The sequence below is a fragment of the Pan paniscus genome, chromosome 9 (assembly GCF_029289425.2).
Source record: "Pan paniscus chromosome 9, NHGRI_mPanPan1-v2.0_pri, whole genome shotgun sequence".
Classification (NCBI taxonomy): domain Eukaryota; kingdom Metazoa; phylum Chordata; class Mammalia; order Primates; family Hominidae; genus Pan; species Pan paniscus.
In genome coordinates, this window is record NC_073258.2 from 123,875,637 (window position 1) to 123,896,871 (window position 21,235).

A 21,235-nucleotide genomic window follows, 5' to 3' on the forward strand; every position below is an offset into this window, starting at 1 on the left:
AACTAGAAAGGAAGGTTAAAGGGATAGGAGTGTTACATTTTTAAAAGAGAAGAGCAGGATGGGAGATGCAAATGAAAGGACTCTCTCTATTTAAAGTGTTTTTGAGTAGCAGGAGGATGTGTGGCTGCGGTGTCTTAGGACATGGCCTCTGAAGCTTACGGGGCCTCTATCTTTGGGCAAGTCATTTAAACCCTCTGAGCCTCAGTTTACGTATTGGTAGAATGAGGATTGGTGCTTTGTACTTCAGGGTGTGGTTGTATTACATGAGGTTCACATATATGAAAACGTCTAGCACAGTGTCTGTTACAGATAAATTTAAAAAGTGTTTTTTTAGGGATTGTGTCTCCCTATGTTGCTCAGGCTGGTCTCCAACTCCTGGCCTCAAGCAATCCTCCTGCCTCAGCCTCCCAAAGTGCTGGGATTAGCAAACATGAGCCACTACACCCAGCCTGATAAATGTTTTTAAAACATTGCTTTATAAACTGGAGGACCCTTTACTTGTAAGGCAGTTATGGCCATTACTAATATTTGTTACCTCGGTTGGTGGAAGATGCCAGGAAGGGAAACTCCAGTTCAGAGGAGAAAGTCCTTTCTCATGGAAGGAGCTGCCTGAGAGTGGAAAGGGCTTTGCAAGTATTGAGCTTCCTGTTGTTTGCTCAAATGGAGGATGCATGATCATCTTTCAGAAAGGGATTTCTATTGGGTGGAGGCGGGATAGAGAGATTTGTAAAAGTTTCCAACAGGTCTAGCTCTCATCTCTTGTGTCAGAAAGAAAGGAACAAGGAAGCCTGGGGAAAGGTGGAGTCCGCACAAATGAGCTGACACTCATTATAACAAATACTGTAATGGCAAACCCTAGAGCCGCTAGAGGGGTCTTGTTCATGAGGCAGAGAGAGTGGAGATTATGTACCTCAGTGTTTGTGCTAGGAGGGGGTTTGGAAATTCTGGGGAAACCACTCTTGTCTCTCAAAACAAGAACTGTTGTGCCCTGTAGTGGGAAGGGCCAGTGGCAACCAAGTACCAGTGATCCGCAGGGGGCAGAGGCCAGTGTCCTGGGCCCCCTTTGCAATTACCAATACAAGATGTAAGTATGCCTTAAAATCCTTGGGCTTGCCGGGGGTTCAAAGAGCTTTGGGCTGGGAGCCAGGCCCCTTGGCTGGAGTCCCAACTCTGCCATCAACTAGCTTTATAGTTTAAGGAAAGTCCACCCTAACTTCTCTGAGCCTCTGTTTCTCTCCTTCCCTCCCTCCCTTTCTTCCTGAGAGGCATTTTCCATGGACCAGTAACACTGGCTAGGAACTTATTGGAAATTCAGAGTCCTAGGCCTCACCCTAGACTTAAATCAGAACTTGCATTTTTAAACAAGATCCCCAGGTAAATTCTAAAACTCTGAGAAGCAGGGGCTTAGATGGCCTGAATAACATTAACTTATGGAGCCAGCTGTAAAGTCAGACTGCCTGGGTTCAAATTCAGGCTTCATTGCTTACCAGCTGTGTCACCTTCAGTGAGTACATGAGCATCTCCATGTCAGGCACTGTCCTAAGCACCAGGGACGCAGAAGTAAATGAAGTAAATGATATAGACGAAGTCTTGGCTATTGCAGAGACAGGCAGTAAACAAGTACATTGGCACATTCGGTCTAATGTGTGTGTTTCCCACAAAGCTCATATGTTGAAATCCTAACCCTCAAGGTGCTGGTATTTGGAGGTGGGGCCTTGAGGACTGATTAGGTCATGAGAGCAGAGCCTTAGAAACGAAACCCCAGAGAGCTCCCTTACCCCTTCCACCACGTGGCTCTCTATGAATGAGGAAGCAGGCCCTCACCAGACACCTAATCTGTTGTGCCTTGCTCTTGGACTTCCCAACCTCCAGAACTGTGAGGAATACATTTCTGTTGTTTATAAGTCACCCAGTCTACAGTAATTTGTTAAGCAGCCTGAACAGACAAAAACAGAAATGCATAAGAGTAAAAAAAAAAAAAGACACTGATAAGTGTTAGGGAGAAAATATAACAAGGCAAAGTGATAGTGACTAGGCAGAGTCCCTGGTTAGCTGGGGCAGGGGTGAGAGAGGGTTTCAGGAAAGCGCTCACTGAGGTGGTGTTTGCACTGAAACCTGAAAGGCAAGGAGCCAGTCTTGCAGCCATCTGGGGAAAGGGCATTCCTGGGCAAGGGAAAAACAAGCGCAAAGACTCTGAGACAGAAACCACTTTGGCATCTTCAAGGGCAGAGGCTTGGGCAGAGTCAGACTGTGTGGGAAGCTGGATGCCTGGAGAGAAGGTCTCTATTCTTAGTGATAGGAAAGCACTGGGGGCAGAGCCAGCAGCAGCAAGCAGACTGGGGGCCCGGGGTGTGTGCATGTGAGAGGGTCTCTGCCTCCAACCTCAGTGTCAAGAGCATCAGCTCATGCTGCCTGCAGGGGAAAGAACAATGCGCAATCCAGTCTATGGCTCCCCACAAACGAATACCACACAGCGTGACCTCTATAGCAGAGAAGGAACCTATACCTTCTCCCTTCCAGTCTGTCCTCCAGCAGGGTGAAAACTGAGACCCAGAGGTGAGTTGCTCAGTCACTTCCCAACACCGCCACACAGCCTGAGAAGGTCTCCAAATTGGCCTATAAACTATGAATGTGTTCTGTTTCCAGAGTGAGACTGAACAATTTCACAACTGTCTCCACCTCATCCCCACATGTCCTTTCTCCTGCTCTCTTCCTAGGTCCCAGGCTCTCTGCAGCTCCTGCCCTGGCTCACCCCAATGCAATGCCCTCAAGCGATTGCTTTCACCTCATGGTAGATATTCTTGCTCCACTATGAGCTGAAGTTAAGTTCTTCCATCTCCCTTACTATCTTTTCCCAAAACTTTTGTTTCACTTATTATCTCTACCAAACATTTTGGCAATGAATTCCATTCTGTCCTACTTTGTTCCCCAGTTTCTCTCCTTTGTCAATCTGCTCCCCAACCAGGCTCTTGGGTCTTGTACGGCACTATCTCCACTCACAGTACCAGGCAAGGGAGTTGCCCTGTAAGTGAAATCTGTGTTTTCTTCTAAGATCCACCCCCAGCTAGCCCTTTGAGATCCCAGGGAAAACAATACACACAGAAGAAATTGTTATAAAACCAAACCTAGGTCAGAAACATTTCACCCCATTCTGAGAAAAGTGACAGTTCGATTTCTTGTTGTCTGGGAGGGATTAATATCACAGCAGAAATCAGCTTTGTCTGAAACAGCTCGAACTGAACGGATGAACACATTCATTTCCAGGCCTGCCTGTCATTCCCTCCCCTGGGCTGCCCTTATTTTGGGCTCCCTACTGGGCATGTGACTTGGAATAGAGAGAAAGTCGACAAATGTGGGTTATGCTTCTTTTAGTTCAAGGCTGCTCCGCAATCCTAGAAATACAAATGTCTTTTCCTACCTTGCTTGGTGCCTGCTATTTTAACATCTGACAGTCTGGTTTTAGAGCAAAACATTAACAAAAGATGACACTCAGTACCCATTTAAAAGACTTTTACAATGACTTTGACCCAGGATGACACACAGCACCGATTTAAAAGACCGAACAACTGCTCTGACCCAGGTTTGCTTTGAGATAAGCCAAGACCCTAGAGAAGCTGGTGAAGCATCCTGCGAAGAGCTGGCCAACCACTTTCTCACCTGGAGCACAGATTCCATCACTTCTGTTTCCATCCGAGCGAGGTCATCACCACAGGGTAGGACAGGCTGGGGAACCATGAATAACTCATTTCCAAATCTGGGTTAGACTCTTGCAGCAGGGAAGGGACCTACAAATTTTCCCTTCTGATCTCTCCTTGGACAGGGTGAAAATGAGACCTAGATTCAGAGCCAGGCATCAAACAGGAAAACATGTAGTCTTGGAATACCTCTTTGGTGGCCTAATTATTTCTTCAATTATAACTACTGAGGGTCTACTCTTCACCAAGCGTGGTTCCTATTATATGCTTTACCCTCTGGGCGTTTATTTCCCTTTCTGAATCCTCAGGCCCAAGAACACAGGCTACTGCTGTCCTCACACACAGTCTGGTTTATTTGCTGTCCACTGTGACACTCCAGCCCGACCTCGGCAAAAGGGTGTGGGCCAGTGAATCCAGAAAACTCCAAGGCCTTCGTAAGAACATCATCATTTCAAAGACGCAAGAAAGGCTTAACCGTGAAATAACTCAATGCCCACACACCCTCACCCAGCACTCACGCACCCTCCAGCCTTTCATTCCACTTGGACTGAATGTGGACCCTTAACTCCTTTCTTCCTCAGTTTATAAACCTAAGTCTTTTGCGCCAATGTGCATCACCTGAGGTATATAGCAAAGCCATAACATATAAAATGCAAGCTTAGAAAAGTGAGGATGTCACCTCTCTCAGGTCAGATGATTCAGGTATGAATCTTCATTTCCATAACTTCTGTCAAATGTGCCTTCAGTACTTGCTCTTCTATAATGTTTTTTCCCTTCCATGAGGATCTTGCTAAAATGTGCATTCTGGTTCAGTGGGTCTGGGGTTAGTGGGTCTGAGATTCTGCATTTCCAACAAGCTCCCTGGTGAAACCACTGCTGCTAGTCTGAGGGTCACTTTTTTTTGTTTGTTTGTTTGTTTGTTTGACAGAGTCTTGCTCTGTTGCCCAGGCTAGAGTGCAGTGGTGGGATCTCGGCTCACTGCAACCTCCATCTCCCGGGTTCAAGTGATTGTCCTGCCTCAGCCTCCTGAGTAGCTGGGATTACAGGTGCCCACCATCATGCCTGGCTAATTTTTGTATTTTTAGTAAAGACAGGGTTTCACCATGTTGGCCAGACTGGTCTCGAACTCCTGACCTCAAGTGATTCACCTACCTCGGCCTCCCAAAGTGCTGGAATTACAAGTGTGAGCCACTGCACCTGGCCTGAGGGTCATTCTTTGAGTAGCGATATACTCTACTACTAGGGTGACCAATTAAATGGCTTTCTTGGGACTGTCCCAGTTTTAGCACTGAGAATCCTGCATTCCGTGTCCTGAGAAACCCACAGGACATGGGCAAACAGGATGCTTGGTCACTGTATGCATGAAACAAATCTCAAATCTCAAATCTTCCCAGAGAAGACAGCCTTACCTGGCAACCATCTTTCAGGGAAAGCTCACTGACTGCCCACCCGATGTGCTGGGGTGGGGATGAAACACAGAAGCCATAAGCCAGCACAGAGCCCTGCTGAGTGTGGTGGGGTGTGGCTGCCACTCATAATGGGGCTCCTGGTCACGTGGGGCAGTAGGATGAGTAATGATTCAGGAGCCAGAAGACCTGGCTTCGAGTTTTGATTTGACTAACTGGCTGTGGTAACACCAGAAAAATTTCTTAACCTCTCTGATCCTCATCTGCAAAATGAAGGCTGTCATCTGTCTCATAATGTTATCTTGAAGATTACATGTGCTAACATAGGGACAAGCACTTAGCCTAGAAATCATATTTTAATTAATTAATTAATTATTACTTTTTTTGATTAATTTCGCTCTGTCACCCAGGCTGGAGTGCAGTGGTGTGATCTCAGCTCACTGCAACCTCTGCCTCCCGGGTTCAAGTGATTATTCTGCCTCAGCCTCCTGAGTAGCTGGGACTACAGGCACGTGCCACCATGCCAGGCTAATTTTTGTATTTTTAGTAGAGATGGGGTTTCACCATGTTGGCCAGGCTGGTCTCGAACTCCCTGACCTCAGGTGATCCTGCCGCCTCGGCCTCCCAAATGCAGGAATTACAAGCATGAGCCACCGTGCCCAGCCGAAATAATATTTTTAAAATCCCACCAAAATTTTCTGTGCTCATTAGCTGACTTGTGTTTCTTCTGCTCATGCTGCCTCAGTGATACCCAGGCAAGGTTAGTGATGAGCAGGGTGAACCTGGTGAGGCGGAAGCAAAAGAGGAAAGGAGAGGAAGAGGGCCTTAAACTCCATGCACCACGGAAGGAGCTCCTGAATTGGCTCAGAGCCCATACACGACTCTTGCCATTCTCTGCAGAGGACCTAAAAGGGCCAGAGAAGGAGCAGTCAACATTGCTGGGAGGGCTTTGACCACTAATAAGGCTAAAGTTCAAACTAAAGCTGAAAGGAGAGGCCACATGTCCTGAAAATTACTAAGTGAAAAGTGAATCAGCCAACCTTCTCCTGGAACGGGATTTTACATGCATTCATACATTTGTTTGTTCCCTCATTCATTCATTTGGCAAGAATCTAACATGTGCCAGCCGCTCACCGGGCTTGGTATTCCTGACAATACGACACTGTTCCCTGCTCACAGTCACCAGGAAAGACAGAGAACCCCAAACTGTACCATAACATGCCACAAACTATTCTAAAGGTGTGGACAAGGTGCTCTCGGGGCTGAGAGGGGCGAGCACAGCTCTGTGTCTGGAGAGTCAGGAAAGCCTCTGTAGATGAGGCGGCGGATGGGAGGGAGCTGGTCAAGGTAGAAGTGGTGAAGAGGTGGCTGGTCACAGGGGATGGAAGGCAACAGCGTGGAGGTCTTCAAGAACAGGGTGGGGGACCAGGGGACAAAGCACCACTATTAGCTTAGGCTGAGGAGAGCAAAGGCTTTCAGGAGTGGGTGCCTCGCAGAGGTTGTGGAGTGCGAATTTGGGAGAGTGGGGGAGGGAGGGAGAGAGGAAAAGGGGCAATACATGAAAGATGAGCTTGACGGAGTTCACGCTGGTCTTTGTTCTCTGTCTGTCTGTCTTGTTAAGTGCCAGATCTGAGAGCAGGCCAATTTGGCGCCAGGGGAGAGAGAGAGAGAGAGAGCAGGAGGAAGGTCAGGCTGAGGCAGCAGCATGTGGGGACGGTCACCTGCATTCCTCAGGGCTTGGGAAGCTGCAGGACTCCGGGAACAGGGTGTGAGAGGCAGTGGAGCAGAGAAGGAGGCTGCGGAGAGGTGGCCTCGTTTCCGGCCTCCCCTCCCCGGGGATGGAGCGGAGGCAAGGCGGGAGCCGGCTGCCCTTCCCTATTGGTGGGAGTGGAGTGGGGTAGAGCTTCCCCAGGGGAAGGCAGATGGGGACCAGGCCTCCGCTGAAAACCCGGACTCTGCCTGCCTGGCCCAGGACTTCATTCTGAGTGGGAATTCTAGGCTCGCAGGAATCTGGGACACCAGTTTAGCCCTCTTTAATGAGGAGAAAAAAATCGCACTTTGCTGTTCAGGTCAGTGGGAAGAAAAAAACAAACAGATTTTTCTTCTCACCTTGAGGTTTTCCTTTCCTCCTATTTAAAAAGCAAACATAATTCAACACATCTTGTATTTGGGTGTAGGGCTCATTGGAGTTTAATTTTGATCAGGACAAATGACTGCCTGGAAACTGGGGATGAGGAACTTGCAGCTCCCACAGGCCAGGCCTCCCAGTGGCCTCCTGTCTGTCTGTGTGTCACTGTACCTATGTGACCTGGCTGCCTCGTCATGCCTACTTCCCAGATCAGTGCTGAAGAGGGCAAACTCTGCTCGCGTCTGCTGTTTTGCTCTATTCAAGCTGTACAGCCTAGGATGGAATACCTTACCTCTTATGTCTCACTTTTGTATCCTGTAATATAGGGACAATAATACCAATCTCACAGGTTGTTTAAGAATATAAGAAATTACTTGTCTGGAAGTCCCTAGCACAATGCCTAGTCCATAGTACTTGCTCAGTTAAACATTACTTAACACTCAAAGCAGAAACGAACCAACCAGTTATAAGCCCAGGCTGGGGCAGCCTAAGTTGGCACAGGCACTCGGGGGCATGAGTCAAGAGGGTAGAACCCAGGAAAAGAAGACTCACAGCTGTGATATGCCAAGCAGCATAGAAGGGCACCTCTTGCCTAGGGCTAAATAACACAAAAAGTTGCTCTCCCAGAGTAGCTGTGGAGAGTTGGGGCACAATTTGTGAGCATTTTTTTTTTTTTTGAGATGGTGTCTCACTCTGTCACCCAGAGGCTGGAGTGCAGTGGCGTGATCTCAACTCACTGCTGCAATCTCCGCCTCCCAGGTTTGAATGATTCTCCTGCCTCAAGCTCCCGAGTAGCTGGGATTACAGGCGTGCGTCACCACACCAGGCTCATTTTTATATTTTTAGTAGAGACAGGGTTTCGCCATGTTGGCCAGGCTGGTTTTGAACTCCTGACCTCCAGTGATCCACCCGCCTCGGCCTCCCAAAGTGCTGGGATTACAGGCATGAGCCAGAGCCTGGCCAGAATCCGTGAGCCTGTTGTGGACCTGGAGCAGGGCAATATTCCCTAAAGGACACTAGGGACTCACCTATAGGGTGAGGAACCACAGTGGCCGAAGCCCCAAATGCTGGTGCTGATGGCCTGGTGGTCACTGACTTCAAGCAGACCCTCCAGATACCCACGAACTGACCCTCCCCCAGAAAGGAAACTCATGATAATAACAACAGACATTCATTTACTATTTATTACGTACCAAGCAGAGCGTTAGAACTCTTATGCATCACCTCATGTAATTTTCACAAAAAAACCTCTATGACATTGTTACTAGATGCAGTGGCTGATGAGAAACCTAAGGTTAGGGAGGTGAAGTAACTTGCCCAAGGTCACACAATTTTCAAGTAGACAAGCCTGGCTTCCAGCAGGGTCTGGGGAGCCCAGGGGCCGATTCTTACAGCGGTTGCTCCACGGCTGGTCTACGTGGAAGCCGTGTGCGCCTTCCCTGCTGTTCCCTTGAAGAGTGATTGGAAATAATTGGAACTGTCATTGGAAGTAATGAGAAGTGACAGAGGTTGGGTTAGAAGGCTTATTGCTCTAAGTCTGAACGATCCCCACAAACCCAAGCCTATATTTAAACAATGAAGTCACAAAGCAATTTCTCTCTCAGGGATTTCATGTTTCCCTCTTTCCTCCCCTACCAAGAAAAGAAGTATGACTACACTGGGGCTGAGTCTCTGCTTAGTACAGTGAATTTCTCCTGGAACAGAAAAATTCCTCTTTGGCTTGATCCTATTCATTTTCCCTGTGGAGTAATAAGATACAAACCTGGGGTGAGTAGATGGCCATTCTTAATTAAGAGATCCAAATTCACAGATACATTTTTTTTCTTTCTTTTTTTTAGAAAACATCCCATGAGAGATGAGGACTTAGAGGTAACTGTGTCACTGGCAGGTTGTGATGAAGAATGAGACCATAACCTTCTATAGGCAAGGACATTGGGAGTCTCAATCTCTCCAGGAAGCTCCTGGCTGAATGCCAAGGATGCACTGATTAATTCTACTCATTTCTGATGCTGATGGGTGATCCATCAACCCACCAACTGCTTATTTAGCGAGATCTCAATAATGAGCAAGTGCTGTGAGGGGCACAGGAATATCAGACACAGTCCCTGAAGACCTGCATGAGAAGAAATACACAGCAGCCAGCACATAATGAAGCAGCTTCCTCTTTGGGACTGCTAGAATCCTTGGTACTTTCCTCCAAAATAGCCTCCTCATGTATCTGACATTCCTTGTTTGTGAATACGTCTCTCCCACTGAGCTGAATTCTTAGAAGGTAGAAAGGGTGCCTTTTGTATGATCGGGGTCTCAGAGCCCAGCTAGGGGCCCGAACTCTAGCAGGCGCACCCGCTCTGTAATTGTTTTGTGTGAGACAGCGTGTGCCTGAAGTAGGAAATGTTACAGCTTGGATGTAAGCCCTAAAGAAGATCTTAAAAGGGACATCACTGAGCTGCTCCCGCCATCCGTGAAATAGAACGTGCTCAGAGGCTGCTCTGTAAACACCAGGAGGTCAGCTTAGCTTAGCTTTTTCATCCTCTACAGTCTCTGTGCCTTCCTCCTCCTCTTCCTCCTCCTCTTCCTCCTCTCCTTTCTTCTCCTCTGCCACCGTTCGTGACCTGAACTTTCCACATCCCCCTTGCTGCCGCTCTTTACAAAAACCCCCAATATTCCACACCCACTGAGGGACTATTCTGAAGATAGTTGCCCATTTTCTCTTCTCAGTATGGGCACAAAGGAAACAGCTTTCTCCCCTGCCTGCTGTTGAAACAAAGGAGCATTCAGTCTTATCACCGCCAGGCTTTGGCTGAGGCTCCACACACAGTGACCCAACTGACTGCTGCTAACAAAATAAAGGTTTCATTTCGGCATTCTTCCCCATTTTGGTCTGTGTGGTGCCAAAGGAAATAAACTTTTATTTTTCCAGTATCCAGACATTCAGATAACCAGAACTTGAAGGGGAGGAAGCTATGGTCTGCATTTTTTCTTTAGGAAACAAGTAAGTCAGAAGTGCTGAAAACAGGACTTTAAGCAGAAAAAGCAACATATGAGGTGAGTCATACCCAATCCATAAACCTCATCACCCACAGTCTCAGGATAGTGTTAGCAAGGGAAGCTCATGCATCTGACCCCAAAGCATCTGAACTCTTGGACACTAGGGGGTCTTCTGACGTATTAGAAGGAACACTAGCAATCCATACACGACGTGTGTAGAAGTAGTTCTCAGTTATAAACAATAGTCATCCAAACACATTTCTTAACCATTGGAATGGAGTGGGGGAAGGGGATGGGTAATAAATGTTTAGCAGAACTTTCCACTTTGGGGTTTAAAGATGAAGCCTCTGCTTCAGCCTGATCCACTCTTCTTAGTAACACAGAGTCTTGATTTCAGAATAACCATGTGTCTCCTGGTAAGTGGAAAACACATGGTTTTTGGAATCCAAAGTCCTGGGTTGGTGTCCTAGCTCAGCTGTTTACTCGCAGTATATTCTAGAGAAAGAAGCTCACTTTACTTCTCTGAGCCTCCATTTATGTATCTGTGAAATGGAGTAATAATAATACTTACTCTCAAAGAGTGATTTGAGGTGAGATAAGGTATGTTAATATACTTCGTAAACTACTAAACCTTGTACAAATGTTAGAAATTAATTATACTGTCATAATATTCCTGCCCATATAATCCCCTCTCAGAGTACTACAAGTGGGCTGGTAATATACATCTCATATTTCAAAATCCAACCACAAGTTCAAATCTAGGCAAGGAATCCATTAAGCTGTACATTTACTAGGTATGCTTTATATGCACATTTTGCCTTAATTTTAAAAGTAGAAGAAAATGGCCAGGCACGGTGGCTAATGCCTGTAATCCCAGCCCATTGGGAGGCCGATGATCACTTGGGGTCAGGAGTTTGAGACCAGCCTGGCAAACATGGTGAAACCCCATCTCTATTAAAAATACAAAAAATTAGCTGGGCGTGGTGGTGGGTGCCTGTAATCCCAGCTACTCAGGAGGCTGAGGCAGGAGAATCGCTTGAACTCGGAAGGCGGGGGTTGCAGTGAGTGGAGATTGTGCCACTGCACTCTAGCCTAGGTGACAGAGCAAGACTCTGTCTCAAAAAAAAAAAACAAAAAAAAACAAAGCTCCTGCTTACAAATAGTTTTATACCGTAGCCCCTCTGCACTGAAGTCTATCCTAGGTGTCCATGCTTGAGGCTGTTCTGTAGGTAACCCTGCTTAAGATGAGGTCCTTTTGGTGAGTATTTCAGTTACTGAACTTCCTGGGTGGGGGGATTGGGCCATCACCCTGAACCTGAATGGTGCTCCATGGCTAACAGTGCCGCAGGGCAGTTCCAGGACGGAGATTACTACTGTTTTCTTCCAATTAGTTCGTTGACCCTTCTTGGTTTATCATCATGTGCTACCAATTGCCATGAGTGAACAGTGCCTGAAAAAATCAATAAGCAGGGTAACACCCATCTGTTCCTGATGACAACCACATCTGGACCAGCCAGAAAATTCTCAGAATTAAAAAAAACTCAAAGAATGTTACTGGTTTAAGGAAACTTAGAGATAACCTTAATCTCATATTTTCATTTTACAAAGGAGAAAACTAAGGCTCAGAGTGGTATGATTTTCCTAGGCTCACCCAGAAGAAATGATTAAGGAGCTAAAGCTATTGATTTCCAGTCCTGTTCCTTGTACACATACACCCACATCTTTGGGACTTTGAGTATTAATTCCTTACTCCTGAATACACCAGACATACATGACACTGCAGAGTTCCTAGGACTTCCAGTTACGTTGGCAAAATTGAAATGTTATGACGCCTGCCTGATTTTTCAGGCAATTTCTCATATAATAAACACCAATGCCAATTATTCAGCATTTAGCTCACTTAACTGAAGCATCACAAGAGCAGCTGTGATCTTGAAGCTTAAGTACATGAGCTGAAAAGGAAGGAGAGACATTTTTCTATTTCAAAAATGTGTAATAGGATCATGGAATTCGGGTTCCAGTCTTGGCCCTTCTACTAAGCTAGCTGTATAACCTTAGCCAAACCTCTCTGAACTTTGGTTTCTTCTTCATCTTAAAAGAAGGCATAGATTTAGATCAAAGATTAACTTGGGTTCCAAGTAAAAGTATCAGGAGGTCTCAATGAGGTCTTAAATATTATTGGCAAATTTGATGTATACATGTCTTTTTCTAAGAAGTGGTTTTGTGATTTTCATCAGATTCTACAAAGGGTCTGGGACTCAAAATTTTAAGAACGATTGATTTAAACAGTCTCTTAGTTTTCCTCCAGTTCTGGCAATCTTTGACTCTACCTTTAAAAAATATCCATCATCACTAGATGCATTCATGAAATAATACTCACGTGTACCCTGCCCAGATAAGCACAAGACAAAAATAGGATATGACTAGATATAAGCCTACAGGGAATATATCATTATTATGACCATCACCATTAAAGTGGGAAGATAAGGGTAGGACATGGAATCCTACTGAGACCTGTCATTATCTTACAGACCAATGGACTATGCATTCATGCCTTCTTCAAACTCACTTTCTGCGAAACCAGGCTCCTTCCCCGTGCTGGCAGAAGTTTCAACAGGTAAGTCTATTTTTAATCTGGTACTAGCACACACGATATACAAAATAAATTTGTATGACAAATATATTATCTGGTCCCTATCCCTGTAATGTTCTTTGTGAATTTTTTAAAAATAGGACTGGTCCTATTTGCATTAATAGACAAGGAAGCTCAAAGCAAGCTGAATTAAAACTGGGCTCCTCGCTATTGGGTTATCCCGCAGTCAAAAGTTAGTGATCTTCCAAATTTTTCACCTCTCTTGACCTTAAAGATTTCAAATATTTCAAAAATCCAATTATCCCTTAACAAATAGTTCACAAGTGTTTATGCAAGGTACTGAACGTGGTTCACAGGTGAATGAGACACTGTCCCTGCCTTCATGGAGCTTCCATTCTAATGGGGTGTTAGATAAGCATTTGGAACACCATAATACAAAGTAGCATAAGAGGAAGGCTATTGGGATTCAAAGGTCAAATAGACTACTCAAAAAAAAAAGTATATTCAGCTGGTGAAACCATGGACAGGTGTATGGAGGAAGTGGCATTTGAGGTGAGACTTGGGGAATGAACATGATTTTGATCTGCAGTGGCACGAAATAAGGAGGCAGTTTTGGTGGGGGGATTATCATAAACAAAAGCATAGAATTAGAAAGAAGCATGGGACATGTTTTGGGCGCATGAAGTAATTCAGGTTCCCTACCGAGTATCTGGGGGTGAGTAGAGGAAGAGCTGTGAATGACATTATGTAAAGTCTTTGATGTCAGAATGAAGTGTTTATACTCAACACTAAAGCAATGAGACTACTAAAGGTTTTTGGAAGAAGGGAGAAAAACCATAGAATTATAGAAATTTTGAATTGAACATTCCCCCACCCCTATGCCCATTGTACAGACAAGGGAGTCAGAATAAGAACCAGAGAGGTTGCCAGACTCTTAAGTTCCAGCTTCGTGCATTCTACCAGCGGCCTCACAGCATTACTCGGGTAGCAGTGTGCAGGATGGAGGAGAGAGGACAGGCAGGACAGGAATGTGGCAGCTACTATAGTCATCCAGGAGAGAAGTTAAGGTGGCACAATGAGGACCGGAATGTTACGGGAGTGAGGCAGGATAGTGGGTCAGAAGAGGGGCTGAGCTGGAGCCCCTTCTGTCTTCTCCATGGGGCTCAGAGCACTCCTTGTTCGTTCACATCAGAGAGGTGGGTTATTTGACCTCACTCATTGGCAGGTCCAGGAAACATGGAGTCAACTGTCCCACAGCTCAGACGATGAACACTCTCCACCCTCCCAGCCCCTGTTTGATACTGTGCAATCTTTAGAAAAAGAGAAGCCAAAAACTGTGCCAGCCACGATCAGAAGCAGCCCTGGAACTGCCCCTTTAAAGGACCAGTATGATGATTTCAGGATTCAGACAACTTGGTGTGTTTTCTTTCTGGCTTTGCTGAACAGTGTCTGAGCATTCCATGGCTCCAAATCATTTCTTAAATAAGGACAGGTGCTCAAAAGGTGCGAATTTTTTTCCCCTTTCCCAGACCTCTCTCCTATAGGTCACGCTGACATCTTACATTCCATGAAGAGGATGGTGAGATCGAAGAGCCAGCCAGGTGTGGCAGAGGGTAAGCGCTTTGAGAATCTCTGCAGCCACAGGAAGCTATAAAGCAATGCGCTTTAGCAAGCTTTCTCTGGAAGCAGGCAGCCTGCGCTCAAATTCCGTCTCCCTAATTATGAGTGTGTGGCCTTGAGCAAGTTACCTGGCCTTTTTACAGCTTGGTTTCTTCATCTGTAAAATGAGGGTAGCCAACAAGGATGGCTGGGCAGCCAATAGGCTTGTTGTGAAGAACAAATGAATTACCAAGATAGTACATATAAAGTGTTCATATAACAAGAACTATTAGCTGTTTTTAATAAGGGAGCTCTGAAGTTTCATTCTACTAAATATCTGGTGATTGGTAACCTAGTGGTAGAGTCCAGTAAAGGGAATCAAGGTGGCATCCAGCTGCGCCAGATGTGCACAGGAACAGTATTGCAATATTTGGTTAAGTCTAAAAGAGTTTAGAAAATAACCCCTCCCCACCTGCCTTACTTGAGCAATAGTTTGGCTCAGCCCACCTCTTTCATTTCTCTAACTTGAATGATTATCAGCCTGAGGCTGGCCAAGATGGGTATGCATACAGTCTAATTGGTTTGTAAAGTTTCAAAAAAGACAGAGAACTCTAACCACGTATTTCAGGATTTGGTGGTTCTTCTAGACACCAGCCTCCTTCAAACCTCTGGTGTTGTAGGCTAGAAGGGACTTCAGAACCATCTGGTATTCTCTTTCCAGAGCTAAAGACGTGGAAGCCCTGGATAAGGAGTAAGTTGTCTGAGGCCACCCAGCTAGTCAGTTCAAAACCAGGACCAGCTCTCCCGTGGCCTGGTGTTCAGGGTAGTGCTCACTCTTGACCACTGCTGGCTCTTTGATATTCTGATCTCCAGCTAACTGTGGGGCCTCTCTGCAGTGGATCCCATGCTTCAGGGTGCATAGTATGACGTGCCCTTGGCTCTCCCTGCCTGCCTTTCCTGCCCTGGCTCCTCAGACATTCCCAGTCACTCTGGTGGGCTCCTACCACCCACATCCCTGATGTCCTCTCCTGCAAACCTGCCTCTGCCTCAGGGCCTCTGAGGCCCCAAGAGTCCTGCCTGGGGGACCCCAGGAAGGGACGCTCAGGAGGACTCTTCCCTTTGCTCTGGAGCCTGTTTCAGGAAAAAGTGGTGCTTGCTCTATTTCCCTCTGTTCTGGTTCCTCTGCTGCGTGTTTTCCAAGTCTTCTTCACTCTCTGTGCTCGGTCTCCCCCAGCCTTGCTCTTCTGTTTTACATTCCTGTTCTCCTCTTTTCCTCTCTCCTTCCCAACCCTTCCCCTTTCCCCTTTTCCTTCCTTCCCTGTGTGACTTGGGGCATTTGCATCTTCCTGGTGCTCCTTGAGCCCTGCCCTTTTTCCCTCTCCCCTTTCCTCTCCAACCCTGCCTATCCCCGACTCCGCTCACCCTTTAACACATCTGTTTCTAATCTGAGCCTCGGAGGCGCCTGTTTGAAACAACAACAAAAAACCCCCACCCTCAGGAACCTGGCACAAAAATTCCTGGATAAACCTTCCCTCCACCAATTCTCCACTTTTCCCAGATACACCAGAAACTAAACACCGCCCTAAAGAGGACCCTGCACATCAAACGGTTCCCCCAGCCTGTTCAAGGGCCCAGATGTGCGAGACAATCTCGATGGCCGACTGGGCGGCCCTCGGTTGCCAGATGTGCTCCTCCGTGGCCAGGAGGCAGGGACTGAAAAGCCGGCTGACTCCAGGGGCTGCAGGGACACCCGGTCAGAACCGGCGTCTTTCCCGGACGCAGGGCTGCGTTTGCCCACGGCCATCCAAACTCCCGCCCTCCCAGAGGCACTCACCTAGCAAGAGGAGAAGGAGGAGGGACATCCCGATCCCCGGACGCGGGCGCTTCCCCGCTCAGCTGCTGCTTGGCTCCGGGGCGGCCGGGCGCCTCCGACGGACCTCGGGCGAGCTGTGCGCGGCGCCTCGGGGTGCGCGCGAGGTGGCTGCAGCCATGTGCCGGGCGGGAGCCGGCCCCGCGCCCCGTGCCCCTGGGGGCAGATGGGCTCCCGGCGCTCGCCCCACCAGCTGGCGCCCGGACGGGAGCCGGGACCAGGGTCAGGGAGGAAAACGCGAGGCGGAAAGGCGCTACCGCTTCGTGGAACACTTTTCCCTGTTTGGAAAGAAAAAGGAGTGAAGAAAGAGAGAGGGGAAAAAAAAATTCAGCTGGAACCACATGGTTGCCTCCTACCGCAGCCCCTCCCTCTCTCTCTCGCTGTTCCCTCCTTCCCTCCCTCCCTCCCGCGCAGCGTTTGGGGTTAGCGGTGGGGGCCGGTCGGGGAGAAGCGTGAGCCGGCCGGGCAGGGAGGGCCGGGGGAGACCTGGGGCCGCGCAGAGGCGGGTGGGTTGAGAGGCGCCGGGCGTAGGATTGATTCTTTGCAGGAGGCATTGGTGACACCTCGGCTGAGAGCCCATGGACGAGGCCTTGTCCGTTCCTAGAGCTCTGCTCTCACTTGGTCCTTGTCTCCACTTCTCTCTCGCTTCTTTTTTACTCTCGTTTCTCTCTGTTTCCATGTCTCTCACAAATCTGGCGTTTCTCTCTTCCATCTCTTCCTCTCTAGGTCTCCTTGTTCGCATTCTTGCCTCTCCCTCCTCGTCTCCTCATGCCCTCTCCCCTCTGTCCTCTGCGCTCTTCTCGCCTCTCCTCTCCCTCCCCGTCTGGTTCTGTTAGTGTGAAGCCACCAGACTGACCAGGCCGACGGCGGGGCGCGCAAGTGGGTGCGAAGGCAGCCAGCGCCCGGCCGACCAGGGCTCTCCCCACCGACTGCCTGCTTTGGCACCCGGCTACCCCCCTTGGCCTGGCTTTCCTGGGGCCTTTCGCGTTCGCTCGCTTTCTACTGTCGGTATTTGCAGCAGCGCTCCCTCAGATCCCGAGCAGAGCTAAGCCAGCCAGCACCCAGGGGAAGGGGACCCACAGCCCCGTGGAAAGAGGTCTATCGAGATGCTTTGCAGCAAAGTGCTCTGCACGTGGCCCTGGCCAAAATGTGCACCACCCCCTTTCAGAAAGAACATAAGGCAGAGGGAGCAGAATCCCCCTGGTGACAGGGCCTGCGCGCCCGGGCTCCGGGAACCCGGCCCAGGAGGCTCGCGGAGGGCAGGAGGCTGGCGGCCGGACGGGGGCGGACGGTGGGTTCCGCGGAGCCGGGCAGCCCCGCCCCAGGGTCGGCCCCCGGGAGTCTGCCCTTCACTACCCTGCTGCTCAGCGGCAGCGGGAGGCAGCGAGACTAAGAAAGGGCAGTGAGGGTGGCGCTCAGACCTCAGCTGCCTGGACCTCCTGCCCTGACCTTGTGCCCAGGGCCTCTCAGAAACTCTGGTCCCAGTCTCTGAATGTCCCTGGAGGGCTTCTCCCTCAGCGGCCCAGAGGCATGATGACGCAATCGCTCACCTTCGGCCTCGCCAGAGCCCAAGTTGGAAGCCGGGGCCAGCGCTCTTGAGAAGAAAGATGAACCCCGCCAGGGCCGGTGGGCTGCCGAGTCACACATTTGCAATGAAATGCACATGTGTAATGAAAACCCGTCCCATTTCGCAGACTAGGAAAGCAAAGGCCTGGAGAGGTTATGGAAGTTTCACAAGGTCACTCAGAGGACTTGCAAAAGCTGGGGCTGTTCCTAGGGCTCGCGGATCAGCTGGAGCATTGCTTTAGAATTGCAGCATTTCTCCACTCACTCCCTCACCCCTTCGATACCGATGTGTTAGCATCCACACTATGCCAGGTGCTTTTTTAGGTGTGAGGACACAAAGTGAGTAGAACTTGGAAGTTGACATTTAAAAAAACCTGGGAGGAGTATGTCATGAACACCAAGTATGGACCCAGAATCATATTATTGACCTTTTTATATCATTCTTATTATACTGCTAAGGGATAGTCATTGAAAAAAAATCACCATCCCTTAGCATGAGTAGGAAGACACGGAAACTGTAACTTAGAGAGGCCTAAATATCTTGCCCCAGATCACAAAATATTAAAATGCTTCTATTCCAATATTAATATTCTCATATTTAAAAATATTATTTTTTAAATTGAGAAGTGTTTAAAAGGTCTCTTTGACTCCGAAGTAATTTTATTTTCCATTTCATACTAATTGTCTAATAGGGGAAATAGATACATTCACAACTATAATTTGTAAATGAATATGTTGAAAAAACCGTCTTTTTTCTTTTCTTTTCTTTTTTTTTTTTTTTTTTTTTGAGACAGAGCCTCACTCTGTCACCCAGGTTCACTGCAACCTCTGCCTCCTGGGTGCAAGTGATCCTCCCACCTCATCCTTCCAAGTAGCTGAGACTACAGGCTCACACCATCATGCCCGGCTAATATTTGTATTTTTTGTAGAGATTGGGTTTCGCTGTTTTGCCCAGGCTGGTCTCAAACTCCTGGGCTCAAGCAGTTCACCTGACTCGGCCTCCCAAAATGCTGGGATTACAGGCATGAGCCACCATCCCCCGCCAAAAACAGTAATTCTTAAAGGCTGGAGAAGGTGGCAGAAAAACTACATACAGAAGGGAACTCTTTTGTTGTTTCTGCTTTATAATTTAAAAAAAATTGACATTTTGGGCTTACAAAAAAGTTGAAAATAGGACAAAAATTCTTCACCCAGATTCCCCCTTTTTATTTCTCTCTAGAGGTGGGGTTTTTGCACAAGTTTTAAAGCCTCACCTCCACCCCACCGCTGCTGGTGGCCTTTCTCAAGAACTTAGTAATGCCAGTGCTGTTTATTGCTTGAGGGCTGGTGTGCGCATGAAGACAGATGTGTGTGGGTGTAGGCAGATATGTGTTTAAGCCCAGTTGCTCAAGCCGAAGGTAACAGGCGCCTTTGGCTCTAGGTCATTAGTCACCAGCACAGGAAATGATTAGACTGAGATTGGGTCACAAGCACTCAATTTTCCCAGCCCCAAGTCTTGTAGCCAATATGGCACATATTTTCTGGAAGAGGATCTTTGGGTCCCTGAAGGTGTCTGTCTCTAAATCTGAAACCTCTTTTCTATTGGCATGGGTCTCTGGGCAGGAAGAGCAGACAGAGAGTGCTTCTGCGATGGTTTGTAACTCACATCCCATCCCTACCAGTGCTGGGCCCCACTCCGGGCTGGGTGCCTCGGAGGATCCCAAGATTACAAGATAGTCCTTACCCTGAATGGACCTCTCAGTTCAGAGGGAAAAAAAACACCAACATGGGAAATGTTTCAACAACAATACAAGAAAGTTAGATAGTTAAATGCCACAGTAAATTATCCTGACAATAAAAAACAGTGGGAATTCCAAGAAAGGAAAGAGCACCTTAGGCTGGGGTAATTGCGGAGGAGAGCAGTGATGGAACCAGCCCTTGGGGGATGAACAGAATGTCATTAGAAGAGATGAGCTGGGGAGGGCCATGAGTGGGAGCATTCCTGGACAAAGACATGGAGTTAGGAATAGCTTTGGCATATTGAGGGGCCTTGAATGAAATGAAACGCTTGAAATAAAAATTGTTGTTGAAGCAAAGTGCCCTGGGGGGCAAAACTGTGACAAGTTCCAAATGTGAGGCAAAGGATTCTAGAACTCGTTCTGCAGTGTTCTTCCAGGCTCTTTGAAACAAATTTAAGAAAAATCACCTTGATGAGAGCCATATTTTAGGAAGTGGAAATTGGCAGCTTCTGCCCAGAGGTGACTCCAACAGTTGGCCAGGGTGGAGAACTTTCGCGACCCTTTCATATCTATCAAGCTACCTTTGTCTCAATATTTTGTAGAGTGATATACATATGCAGATTCAAGACACTTCCCTTGTCCTTCCCAATTTCTGGGGAGCCAAAGAGTACCACCCTAAACCTCTCCTTTACAGGAATTCTAGAGCTATCAACGGGAGTGTATGACGCACTGGAGAAGAAACCTGAAGGACAGGGACTGTTTACGACCTATTGCACTAAATAGGCAGATAAAATGAGGGTAGTGAAACAGTGTAGAAGACATTGGGAAGAAAGATTTGACAGGGTTAAGTACATAACAATCAATGTGGGTGAAAGGAGTGGAAGAGAAAAGAGGCACCGAATCTGAGTATAAATGACTGAATACATTGTTACATATGCCAAGATTGATACCGACCATTTATCTACCTCCTGGTATATTCCAGAGATTATAAGCATGATTAATAGGTATCACAATATCATACCACAATGAAGAAACTAAGGTTAAGGTTTAGCAAGATTAAATAAATTGCATATCATCCCATGGTTAGTAAATGATTGAAGCAGGATATAAAGTCAGGAGATTCAAAGCTTTTACACCTCACTGTCTTTTGATAGTACTGCTGACAAACTAGGGAAGTTGGGTAAGTTAACTTGTCAGGAATGGAAGGGTAAGTTACCCAATTACGTGGAGACATAGTAACTGAAGAGCTGATAAATCATCATCCATCCATCCATCCCTCCATCCATCTTTCTATTCTTTCTTTCAATCAATAATACAGCAAATCTTTGTTAAACACCTACTATATGCCAAACACTGGAAAATCAATGGTGAACAAAGGAAAAGTTGTCCTTGTCCTGCAGAAGCTTCTGGTGAGTTAAGGGAAATGAACAACCAATAAGCAATTACAACATGGAGTGAGATATGCTCTGCTCAGAGAAGAGCAGAGTGCTATGGAGATCACAGCAGGACCTTACACCTAGCGTAGGAGATGCCAAAAAGACATCCTGAGAGAAAAGTGCTGTGAACTGAGGGGGAGATGGAGACCTGTGCTCTTCTCTCATCTCATACCTGGGAACCATGGACCGTATCTTTTTTTTTTTTTTTTTTTTTTGAGACAGAGTTTTGCTTTGTT

General features: G+C 47.3%; 1 protein-coding gene across 1 annotated transcript in view; it reads right to left on the minus strand.

Annotated features, from left to right (window-relative positions):
• The window catches only part of CLMP (CXADR like membrane protein), a 121,155-nt gene extending 104,637 nt beyond the window's left edge, over positions 1–16,518 (minus strand). Inside the window, exon 1 of the mRNA XM_034933919.3 lies at positions 16,244–16,518. Within this exon, the coding sequence (XP_034789810.1) occupies positions 16,244–16,271 (28 nt within the window). The 5' untranslated portion in view covers positions 16,272–16,518. The remainder of the gene's footprint in view (positions 1–16,243) is intronic.
• Positions 16,519–21,235: the final 4,717 nt, after the last annotated feature.